At 42.2% G+C, this 12,597-nt stretch overlaps 1 protein-coding gene across 1 annotated transcript; it reads left to right on the top strand.

Moving 5' to 3' along the window:
• Positions 1-4,514: 4,514 nt before the first annotated feature.
• LOC123410259 lies at positions 4,515-5,411 on the top strand. Its single transcript, XM_045103169.1, has one exon. It carries the CDS (start codon positions 4,707-4,709, stop codon positions 5,328-5,330), a length of 624 nt encoding a protein of 207 aa, XP_044959104.1. The 5' UTR covers positions 4,515-4,706; the 3' UTR covers positions 5,331-5,411.
• The last annotated feature ends 7,186 nt before the right edge of the window (positions 5,412-12,597 follow it).

The raw sequence follows: 12,597 nt of genomic DNA, 5'->3' as shown, positions 1-12,597 counted from the left end.
CATCAGTGCTCAACGTCGACAACAAGTCAGCCATATCACTGAGTAAGAACCCTGTTTTCCACGATGGAAGCAAACATATAGAGATCAGATATCACTTCATTCGGGAGTGCGTGGAGAACGGGAAAATTCAGATCGAGTTCGTTCGATCCGAGGAGGAACTTGCTGATGTGCTAACCAAGGCATTAGGGCGAGTTAAACTTCAGGAGCAGCGAGCAAAGATTGGGATGGTGGAGTTCAACGAAACACACAAGGTTTACGGAGTGATTGTGGACTTAAACCTCATGTGTTCGTTGTTTCGTCAGTTACATGACCGTTTTTCCTTTCCACTTAAGCAGCAAATAACAGCTAGTTAGCTGAGTAGATAAGTTAGTTAGGATAGCCGGTTTTTCTCCCGTAGACAAGGTCTAACGCCCGCATGAACTGGATCGTGGGATGGCGCTGTCGTGGTTGTTGTAGCGGGCGATTAGCTCGGGCCGTTGGTGGCTCTGCGTGCGTGTGTGTGTTTGTAAGTGAATAAGAGCAGAAGCAATACAGAAAAGATGCAAGTCGTTCGCATCGCAAAAACCCTGGAGTCCCTGTGATCTTGTTCGAGAGAGAGAGTCGATCTGATTCGTGCTGACAATGTTTTCCTCAAGAGAACATAATCTTTGTCATACGTCCTCCGTTCCAGAATAAGAGTGTTAACTTTGTATTAGGTATAGTACAAATTTATACCAAACTGGACACAGTTATTTTGGAACAAAGGGAGTATTAGTCAATGGATGTATCCGAGGTAGTATCTCAAAAATGATTGCTACGTCACACAATATGATCTATACTTAACCAGATAGAAGTCAACGATGAAGGTCCACACCACCTCAGCGACCCATCATCCTGCTCCTCCATGTTGGGTGTGAACTTGTAGCGAGATAATTAATACGTAGACGTTCCACGTGAGCGCAGACATTTGAAGTTTATAAAATCACATCAGTTATTAGGTAATTATTGACGTTTAGGCCTAATTCTTCTTTGAGTTCATGCAAAGAAATTATTTAAGACTAGTTCTGTTACTAGCCCATCATCTGGATCTACATCCTCTAGCTCTCACTATGCCACACATGTTCCTTCCTCTCGTGCACACCTCCCCTGTGAGCATGCAGGAGAAAATTGCAGAGATAAATAAGAGGGAAATGATTGCATATTTTGGGAACATAAATCAGCCTGGTGAATGATGTACCGGGGAGCAGCTGCTAGCAAGATACAAGGCGGGCAAGGCCAACAGAAACGAGATGCAAAACATTGGCTTGTTTGGTTGATAATAGCAACCAGGAGTTGGCTCTTCTTTCCTCTTTTTTTAATTCACACACGATATATGCGAGTTGAGAAAATTGTTGGATCCCCTGAAATGTCGGACATGATACACTAAAGGAGAAACTAAATGACATAGGGGTCCTATATGTGACAAACAGAGAAAAATGTGTTCTGTCTAAGTGATAATGTTATTTCAGCAACGAATTTATGGGAGAAAAGGAATAAAGTTGTGCTATTTTCACAATTGCTAACTATTAAAAAATCAATAATTACGAGCTCTTTGTCAAATCCTAATTAGAATTTTCCATCATCCCCGATTATTATAGAAAGCTATTATCGACGACCCCGACAACTTAACCTGCCCACTGGGGCCACAACTTTGCACATGTACCTCAAGTCCTGTCTTATTTCTAAGGACCATATGGCATCCCTAACAAAATACTAGGTAGTTCCATGTAGAGTAGGAGGATAAACTATTTGTCCCGACGTAAAAAAACAATTTGGCCTACGGACATTAGGTTAGGTAACCCTTAGAGCATCTCCAACAGCAGCACAAGCACCCAATAAATTTTTTAGCGCGTCACTGTAGCATTTTAAAGTGCGGGGACCGGAGTATCTCCAACAGACGCGCGCCAGTGGGGCGTCCAATCCAGCCCAATCCAGCGACCCCACCGGCAGCAACACAGAGTTTGCTGCGCGCGGAAGCTGGCACACCAAATATGCTGCGCGCGATAGAGTTTTTCAGCGCGCGCCCGAAAGTTTTTAGCGCACACACTGTTTTACAGCATCTGTTGAAGTTGTCCGACGCTAAAAAAGAATCTTTTAACTCACGGAGCACTTTTTGGACGGTTGTTGGAGATGCTCTTATGTACTGCAAATATCATGATGCTTGGGCCGCCCATGGAACAAGATAATCCCATCCAATTCTGTTCAATGACTTTAGACTTTCCTTTGTAATGTTTCCCAATCATAAATTATCAGGCTTAGTGGTTCACATCTTCCTCATATTTGAGAGAAAAAAAATAAGCCCCAATAAAGCCGCTTGAAGTTATTTGGGTCAGCTGAACAAACACCTGTATTAAGTGGTGTTTTGGCATGTACACGTCAACCTGATCAGCCGAGACTTGCCGGTGATGGGCTAGGGGTCAAACGTGATTTGTCTGAATGTAACGCTATGTAATCCAAACGCCAGATGCACAGTGTTCAGTGGTTAGTATAAATGGAAACGGATCGAGGTCAGTGGTTTTTGAATCATTTTGTTGATATGGTTCTGTCATGTAGCTGAAACTCGTGATGTTTTGAGAGGAACAGGCTCGCAGTATTCGTACAACCATAGTGCAAAGTTGTAAGTTATACTTAGGAACATTTTTTTTATAAAAAATTTCATAAGATAATATTTCATAACATCATGATTGATTATGGGCAACAACGCATGTTTCCCATAAGTTACGAGGGCCAACATATGGTGATAAATGTGCCCTTGACGAAGTCTAACTATTACCACCATCCGCAACGGTGGGATTTTGCCATCAAATTATTTAGGATTTATCTCCTTTCATACCCCCCCCACCACCACCACCAAATGAACAAATGCTCCTTCAACCATCCTTCATGAACAAGTTGATGCATGACCATATGTGGATAAATTGGCATAATTTGCATACTGGGTCATGCCACCATCCTCAATTCCATGATTTTCTAATCTCCAACATTCTAACACACAAACAACATTCATCAGTTACATTATATCTTTATTTGCTTTCATACCCCAAACGATATGAACAACATCAAATTTTAACCATAATCATACAGTTCTAGTCACTAGGAATATCTAAACCTAGTCCACGAGGAGGAGGTGAGGTGATAAAAAGAAGTAACAAAGAGCTGCTGAGGTTGGCAAGCATAGATAAGTCCTCATATTCCTTCATTAGCCCTACTGAAATAGACGCGAACTCTGTTTTGTCAGCGCAATCGTTGATGTCTTTGGTTGTTTTCTCAATGCAACCAGGCAGGAGGAAGGGCGTCACACCTTCATTGCCTTTGCGGATCTCAAAGCTCTGGATGATATCATGGCAGATTTCGAGGGTGCTCACCATGCCACTGTAGTCCACTCGACAGAACCCAAGGGCGCGAGTCGCAGTCTTGTCCTTGGTAGCACCCTGGATCAATTTGTCAACCTTGGCCGTCGCGGCCGTGGCTTGGGACTTCATGGTGTCGACGGCCACGAGAGCTAGGATGCGGTAGTCCTTCGCGTTGGTGCTTCGGTTGTCTGACTGCAGCGTCGATACACAGAAGTCATGCGTGAAGCGCACCTTGAAGAAGTCGCTTGAGACATTCTTGCATGCTTCCAATATTATGCCTGATGCTATGGGCTTGGTGTCGGCAGCTTGAGCGGTGATGGTCGTGCAAAGGAGAATGATGACAATTCCAGAGAATGCTAAGGAGATGGGTTGCACCGTTTTCATTTCTGCTAGGCTTGCTAGACCTATATTGTAATTGAGGGAGATAAAAAATGGATCAAATGGAACGGCAGTGCAGAGATGGATGGGTTGAGATGGAGTACATACCTATGATTATGGTTCATATATAGTGCATTGAGTAGGTGTTCCCAAATGCAATATGCAGTTTCCTCATGAATATCTAAATGATTAATGTTTAACTCTTTGCACATACACCTCGATGCACAATTGGATTTCCTTGTATTTAATCATGGGTAGTAGTATTTAGTATAGTGTCTCCGGGATGCCATTTTTTATGTAAACTTAAGTGTTCTGGGTTAATGATGCATGTGTATAGTATATCCATTGTGCAAGCGTATCCTAAATGGGTGCAAGCAATTAAATGTTTTTAGGAAGGAGCGTGGGGTGCATATTATCTTAGTTTTTACCGATTAACGTGGTAATTTCTAGGGAGTTCATAATTAGCAGAAATATAGACATAGATATAGATAGATAGATAGATATTGATATAGAGATAGAGATCGAGATAGATATACATAAATAGATGGATGTAGATATAGATAGAGATCGAGATAGAGATATATAGATAGATGGATGTAGATATAAGATAGAGATAGAGATAGATAGAGATATCCATTTTATGATATGGGGAAATAAAGTGAGATTCACTCTAGACTACATAAGACTAGAACAGACCCATGCGACACGTATTAATACTAGCACACCAAAAATGTGGATCTACGTATCTGTGCATATAGTGTCCGGAATACTAATTATTTGGATATCCGTGACTAAGCTGCATTGCATTTACGAACCTGTTCCTGCACTATATACAGGTCACAAGAATCCCAAACAACCTCTACCTTTGCACAACAAATCTGTCTAACAATTCATCCCCACCTCTCTCTCAGCTACAAAGCCTACAATACAATTGCACTTGCAGCTATCCTTGCAGCAATGGCAACTGCGCGGGTAACCGCTGCCTTCTTCTCTGTTGCCGTCATGCTCCTTTTTGTGTCCATCGGCGCCCATGCCGGTGGCCAAGGCGACGAACTCAAGGTGGTGGACATCCTGGTGGAAACCTGCAAGAACGCTTCGAGCAGCTGCCGCAACAGGCACCTGAACGTCACCCAGGAATTCTGCGTGCAGACTCTCCGGTCAGACAAAAGGATCTCCGGGGCCAAGGACCTCCTTGACCTGTCGCTCATCGCCGTCGACATCCTCAAGATTCGCGTGGCGGCTGCCGGTGGCAAGGTGAAGGAAGCACTCCAGAAAGCCAAGAAAGGTTCGGAGGAGGCGCTCGGCCTCAGGTATTGCCAGGTGGACTATGATGTGGCGGTCCGTACCCTCGGCCTCTGCGACGCCATGCTCAGGGACTTCCATGTCCCCAGGGGCGAGGATGAAGACGGCCCGTGGCCTTTCGAACTGCCCGATTGTATGGAGACGGCGACTGGCCATGTCAGCGACTGCTGGGGTAAGCTTCCCTTGGAAAACTACGCACTTATCAAAGAAAGCCAGGAGCTCAACAAGCTGGGCGACCTGAACAATGCCTTGCTAGGGCCATATGACGTTAATAGTTAGAATCTATTTTGTGCCAGAAACAGTATTCATGTAAAACAAACGTTACTTCAGTTTGCAAAAACAATAATAATGTTGTTGTGATATCGACTACTCACAGCGCTCCAATATATATATTGGCCCAGCACCAATCTGCCGGAGGATCGGAGCCAGCGCTCCAATATATACCACCACCGCCTCTGGATGGTGCCCTAAATATTGTTTCCTCTCTTTTACAAATCGATCAATCAGCTCCAAAACATGTTATTTATGTGTCATGGTTGCATGACCAGGAAAATTAGGAAGTATTCCCTTCGTCCGGAAATACTTGTCCTACAAGTAAATGTATCTAGACTTATTTTAGTTATATAGATACATCCATTTTATTCATTTTTAGGACAAGTAATTTTGGACGGAGGGAGTATATGTTATAGGGAATTAAATTATAGGAATTCTGCTAGCTGAGAAATCGGAGCAGGTATCAGGTTTGAGTACATTCCTATAATTTAATTACATTAGGGAGTATTTATGAGTGCATTTCTATAATTTATTTTCACCGTAATCGAAGCCCGTTTGATACTCGAACGGTCGACTATAATGACACCGTCATCAGTTTATCGTGAGACGTTTTCGGTGTCAATGATAAACCACTGGAATTTAGCTGAGGCCCTAAGACTAAGTTTGGAGACTTTGTGTCTATGATAAACCGCGCGCGCCACCACAGACCGGGCCCAGCCAGCGCTCCAATACCACCACCGCCTCTCGATGGTGCCTTAAATATCGTTTCCTCTGTTTTACAAATAGATCAATCAGCTCCAGGTGTTATATAAATGGTAAACGTTTGTGCCGTTCGGCCGGCGCATGCGACCAACGCATACAGCTGATTAGGCATGTAACTTTTTTTTCGTCTAAATTTGTTGCAACCAGCTTTCATATTTGCTACAAGCGTTTTTTATTTGCTATATTTGTCCAGTAAAAAAGTTGCATATACGTTTGGTTGCAACTCTAGTTCGTCGGATTTTTTGTTACAATCGGTGTTTTTTTACGTTTGCTACAACCGTGATATTTTTTGCTACAACCAGCACCATTTTTTATGCAACCATTCAGTAAAAAAGTTGCATCCACGTTCGTGAGAGTTGCAACCCGAGTTCACCGGATTGTTTTGCTACAAACTATTTTTTTGTTACCACACATCATCAGCGTCGTTTTTTTTCAACGATCACGTTGATAATTTTCTGCTATGACCATATTTTTGTCACAACCATTATGAAAATTTGCTGCATCGTGGACAAAGTTTATTGCATGAATAGATCTAACGATGCGGACGCGCGACGACTGGCGGGTCGTGCGGCCCGCGCACGGCCGGCGCAAAGCACTGCCGTATATAAATTTGGTTCAATGGTTGGAGCTATAAGCGTACACAAATAATCAGCGAAAACCATAGCAAAGTACTATCTCCAAGTCTTATATTTTGGAGTGGAGGTAGTACTCCAAGCCACGTTATGGGCACCTGACCGTTATGCTCGGCTTCCACGTTATGCTGTACTCGTGTGTGATGTACCATGGGCACTATGCTCGGCCCCCACGTTATGGTGGAACTAGTCGACCACCCGTGCATTTGCATGGACTAGTAAAAATTGAAAAGAAACTTTAGAAATATGTCGTTATAGTATGGAGTTATACTCATAGATCATAAGGAAAAGTGTTGATAGTTACTTCATTGGACCATATATGTAATCATCGCAACTATGTTTTTGTGTTCTTATTTCTCTACTGTCTTCCAGTTTTTTAAGCATTACTAATTGGAAGTTACAGCTTTATCTATGCCAATTGAGTAGAGCTAGAATCTCCATGGCATTGCTTCATGTACCAATGGAATGCATATTTCTTCGGATTTGTTATTTGTGACATGGAATATATATGGGATTGATACATATAACATCAGTTTCATACTTTTTCTGATTAATAATTTGAAACATGGTCAATCTTTATTATTAATGAATAGAAGAAATAATTCGGGGATTGATGCAGACATGTCTTGGTCTAGCACATACGACTTCCATTTCGATGTAGACAATCAAAATATTTGGTCTTCGATTTCTCTTACTTATAATATATGGTTTAATATATATTTTATTTTTATTTTAACTAGTTCAATTTAACTACGGTATTGCCTTTATTTTGTACATCAAAAGTACATGTAAAAATACAATGTGAAGATTATGTCTGTAACAGATATTACTAAAAATAATTATATCGATACATGTGGTAGCTAATAAAACATTCACATATGTTATATGTATGGCCGTGTTATAAATTCATGAATCATATTCATGTAGACAAATGAATAAATAATAGTGTTGTTTTATCATACTTGTACCTTCCTTAGAGTATGTACTATTATGCTTTCCAACTCCTATAGGTTTGGCCATTGGATGCTGGTTCATCGTCCTATCTTCCTCTGTCCCTTCAAAAGTAAATAAGATCATGGAGAATATAGAGAACTTCATAGAAAACAAGTGAAGATACTGGAGAATAAGATAATGGAGAATATAAGAAACTTGCAGCAGTGTGCGCCATAGCTGCAGGAGGATGGCTAAGTTCAGGTGGTTCCAGAAGGACTTCAGTCTGCTAACAACAGGCGGCAACTTGGGCTCGCCATGGACAGTAAGGTAGTGACACCACTGAGTTATATACTTGTGCAATTTTAAGTGTTACTGTTACAATACTAATTGACAAACCGTATATCTTATCAAAATCTCATAATGTGTCAGACTACTGAGTGATATTTCTGCATATAAAATATGTTGCAAGATTTAATAATATTATTATTATTGACAGTACACTACGGCCTGTACGTGTGAACAGGCTTCATGTCAAAATGTGGTGAGAATAAATCTAATGCGCACTAACCATCAGGCTTTCAAATAATTAGGAACTAAATTATGCAACTTCCAGACTCTTTGAGACGAACTGTCTAATCACTCTTTCTATCATCTGATCAAAAACACACTTTGAAAATAGGTATGTACTTAACGGCAAACTGCTAACTCTTATATCAGTGAATACTGAGACATATATTCACCTGAATCAATTTTCCTGCTAATATTAAAAGACTAACCTAAATTCCATTGCATGTATTTAAGAATAACATACACACTTTCTTATTTTACCTATATACTATCACAGAGTTGTTGTGTTATCACAGAATTCCATTTCCTATACGTGAACGCCATTCTTCATGGCATCCACGTTATACTTACACAGGATACCTGGCGTCCTTTGAAAGCACGGTCTCAACGCACACTGCTACCACTGATTAAAGCCGAAGAAAAACAGAAAACCAAATGATCAAAAACGTAAGTACCTACAAAACAAATGATTAGCCATTTTTTACATGTGACTGGTAATTATTTGAAATAAATGTAAATAAATTGTGCAAAAGAAATGAATAATCCAATCACCTTGCTTCCATGGTATTTCCTTCCATCAAGTCATTTGTAGAATGTACTCTCGAACATCAAATAGTTGGGTATGTCCGAGCAGCATGCTCCACCGACTAAGCATGTGACTATAATGTTTACTCTAATTTGTTCTTCCTCCGTACATGAAACATAAAAAATGCTCATCAATGAAAGGCCCACATACTTCTGTAGTTTATGGGAAAACAGAATTTTTCTTACCTTGTTTCCATGTTAGTCTATGTCTCATATTTCCAATAGGTGGTATCCACCATGTAATCCCTAGCATACCTTACTATTTGATTCTCGAGCTTAACTAGTCTACCAAGTTTGACACTAAGAAAGCTCTAAACTGAATATGGTAACTTTTCCCTAACACGACATTCTGACCTCATCTCATTACAGACGCCACCCTCTGTGAAGCTGTGGCTACTGATTTTGTTGAAGAAGGCATGCTGACATCCTTGTTGATCTTGAAATCCGGTAGGCTTTTGAAACTGTCCGGAGGGATTCATCCATGTGGTATGAAGAGGGCTGTGAGGATAAACACAATCAGTGTAATCAAGAACATGGAAGCCACATGTATAATGTGAGTTCATAGCTTTATATATGCATCTGGTTTGAAAGGTGACCACAATCAGTTTGGAATATAATCGCTCTCCTTGGCTCACGACCAGTGTACCTAACCACATCAATGGGCTAAACAGCTAAACCAGACATAATCTTGTCCTCGCAGCCTCGCAAGATGATGTTTGAGATGTCCAAATAGACAGAACAATGACAGTTATATTCTATTGACTATGGCCATGAAGGATGTGTTTGTTTCACGGATTTTGGCCCGTGGTCTGATTGCAACCATATGGAAAACCGATACATGTGTTTGATAACTTCAGATTATATCCAGATTACACCATAAATAAATCCCACACTATTGCCAATTAATTCCAACCGAGGCCCGTCGTAACTGATTTCCCTTACTGCAGCGACATGCAGCAACATATGCCAAACACAAGTTCGTCCTCCCACATCCCATATGCCCCAACCTCGTTCGTCAATCCTCCTACCCTCCACTAGTGGGGACGGGGCCTTTAGCCCATAATTAGCAGAAATATAATTAGCCCATAATTAACATTGTCTTCTATAGCTTCCGTCCTCAGAAATCCCGCAAGCTCCTCTACAACAGCAATCGCGCGTTGCTCTGGTAGGACCTTCGTCTTCATGGCCGTGTGCTATATAAGAAGAGGAGATGAATATGAATATCAATCATGATAACAAAGAATGACGGGTAAAAATAGAGGTGTGAATGTTCATTGCTTACGTCGAATCTGTGATCCTTGAACTCAGAGGTAAACGTGCGAATGGTCTCGCAAACATAGTATCCGCATAGATGCGTTCCCCGTGGCTGCCGGTCGCACTTTACGAGAATAGAATATATATAATCAAAATAATAATCTAGCATCATAAATGTATTGAAAATTAATAGAAGTATATCATACTACTACTTACCTGGGCCGCTCTAAAGGTCAGCTTCTCAGGAAAGTTACCGGGAGTCACGCACTTGAACCGATTCCAAACCCTGCCCGACAAGGATAATGATTTGCTAAGTTTTTCATTAATTGATATATCAGAAAATCATCGGAAGAGACCGATAGAGCGCAAGAATGATTAAAATTACCCTTGGAGCATGTCCTGCAGGCTTTGGAACTGTTCCAAGGGTCTCGGTAATGGGTCGAAGGCATCAACTCTTCCCTTATCAATTTGAATGTCCAACAGAATCCAATGGAAGCTGCACATGTATATATATATATATATGTGTGTGTGTGTGTGTGTGTGTGTGTGTGTGTGAGTAACTTATCAATTACACTTATAAGTGAATGAACACAACAGAGTAAAGACCCTCACCTGAAGTTGTATGAAAACAGTATGTGGTCACAGAAATTTTGATCTCTTAGAAACCTTAGAAGGTTTTCCTCCGTCTCCTTGGGATAATTAGTTAGCATCGCTATATGTATTTTATCTCGATCAATAAACCCAATATTTAGGATGCTCTTACTTTTACACTCCAGAATCTTCATTCTGCATAATAGAGTACAAGTTATATATAGACAATGAATTGAAATAACTAAACAAGTTATATGTAGACAACGAATTGAAAAACTTACAGACAATAGCAACTCATAAGCGATTTGTCGAGGGCGTCGCCATTGTACATCTGGAAGAGTTCATCAAAGTCGATATGGATTTCTTCGGAGCGGCCGTAGTACTCCTGTGGGACACTCAGCACGATCATCGTTCTCTCATTCTTTGATTCACTTAAGTACCATTTATGCAAGTAACGCATATTTGTTGGGGGATCATCTTTGCTGACCAAAGGCTCTCCCATGACAAACTGTGGCTTAGGGGCTACCACAGCCTTGGGTATCCTGTCGTCTTGGGAAGCCAGCAAATTTTTAACCGAGATACCACATTCATCCGCCAACTCCTTTGCTTTTTCAAAAGCTTGCCCCTGCACCGGAGGGGGAACATTCTCGGTTAACACCTTGAGGGGTGGGATCGACTGTTTGGCCTGTTGTCCAAGATGAGGAACGTCTGATTTTTTCTTGCTTGTAGTTGAACTTGATTTGCTCCCACTTGCACTTGCATGTGACCTGCTCTTTTTCACTTCCTTCTGCAATGTGCGTGTATAGTCATCAGGCTTATACTGTAAGTCATACTGTGATGGAGTGGTTATGAAGTCTTTTGCCCATGTTATGTTCTTCTCGGTGTATTCGGGCGGGGCTCGCATTCCTTCCTTTTCATCTGCGCATCATGTTGTTCCTTTGCTATCCTGGCGTTTTCCTCGGGGGTACAATCATAAGGTCTGATAGGAAGATTAGCATGAGGTACCTTTGGGAGGGGCGACAGTTTGCGCTTTGGGGAGCTCCGTCCCGTAGAAATCATCGACGAAGCGTTCTTGCTGGCACGCTTCCGCTTAGTATCATGTGCGGGTGGCGGCGGAGACGGACGGCCCAAGTCCGGCGGCGGTGATCGAGATGGATTCGTGTTGTGCTGGCTGACGTCATGTGGAGGGCTTGGAGGTAATGGAGGTGTAGGTGACCTGTGACAACTCGGAGGCGGTGTTGTCCTTGGGGCCGAGCCTGGAAGCTTGATGTAGTTCTTGTCCCATAGGATGACTCCACCCAGTAGTTCTCCGAGTGTCCTCTCATCTTCGGGTCCAGCTATGTCGAGCTCCATATCATTAAACCCCGTCATGATTTCATCCACCCCGACTTTAGCAAAGCCAGCTGGAATCTCAAGGCCATGCCAGCGTGCATCAGGGCCAGAAGGTAAAGCTTGTCCGACGGCCACCTTCATGGATATTTTCTTGAATTTCTGATGGAGTTCACATGATGTTGACTCCTTGATTCCATCCACGGGGTAGCCGTGACCGCCCTCTATCATTCTTCGTTCATCGTCGGGCGGGGCCTCAGATTCAGCCACGCTGCTTTTCTGCTTAGATGGGGCGCCGGTAATATCAACTGCAGGATCTTCCTGGCGCGGTACTCCTCTAAGCTCATCAATCTGCTTCTGTTGCTCGTTAATCCTGACAAGAAACTGGTTGAACTTGTCATTCTCCTCATCCTGCTGCCGCTTCTTTGGTCTCTCTCGGCTTCTGTAAGTGTCTTGGTCTCTGGCAAACCCAAGCCACCACGGGTAAGAAGGACCGAAGCCTCGCGTTCGTCCTCCATGTTCGTCATTGCCGAGGACCAGTGTGAGCAAATCTTTATCGCTATCTGCAGTGAACGTCGCATGGGAAACAAAAATTTTCCTACGCGCACGAAGACCTATCA

Source organism: Hordeum vulgare, chromosome 7H, assembly GCF_904849725.1.
Source record: "Hordeum vulgare subsp. vulgare chromosome 7H, MorexV3_pseudomolecules_assembly, whole genome shotgun sequence".
Taxonomy (NCBI): domain Eukaryota; kingdom Viridiplantae; phylum Streptophyta; class Magnoliopsida; order Poales; family Poaceae; genus Hordeum; species Hordeum vulgare.
The sequence above is the reverse complement of the archived record's forward strand: the minus strand, read 5'-3'. Positions and strand labels throughout refer to the sequence as shown.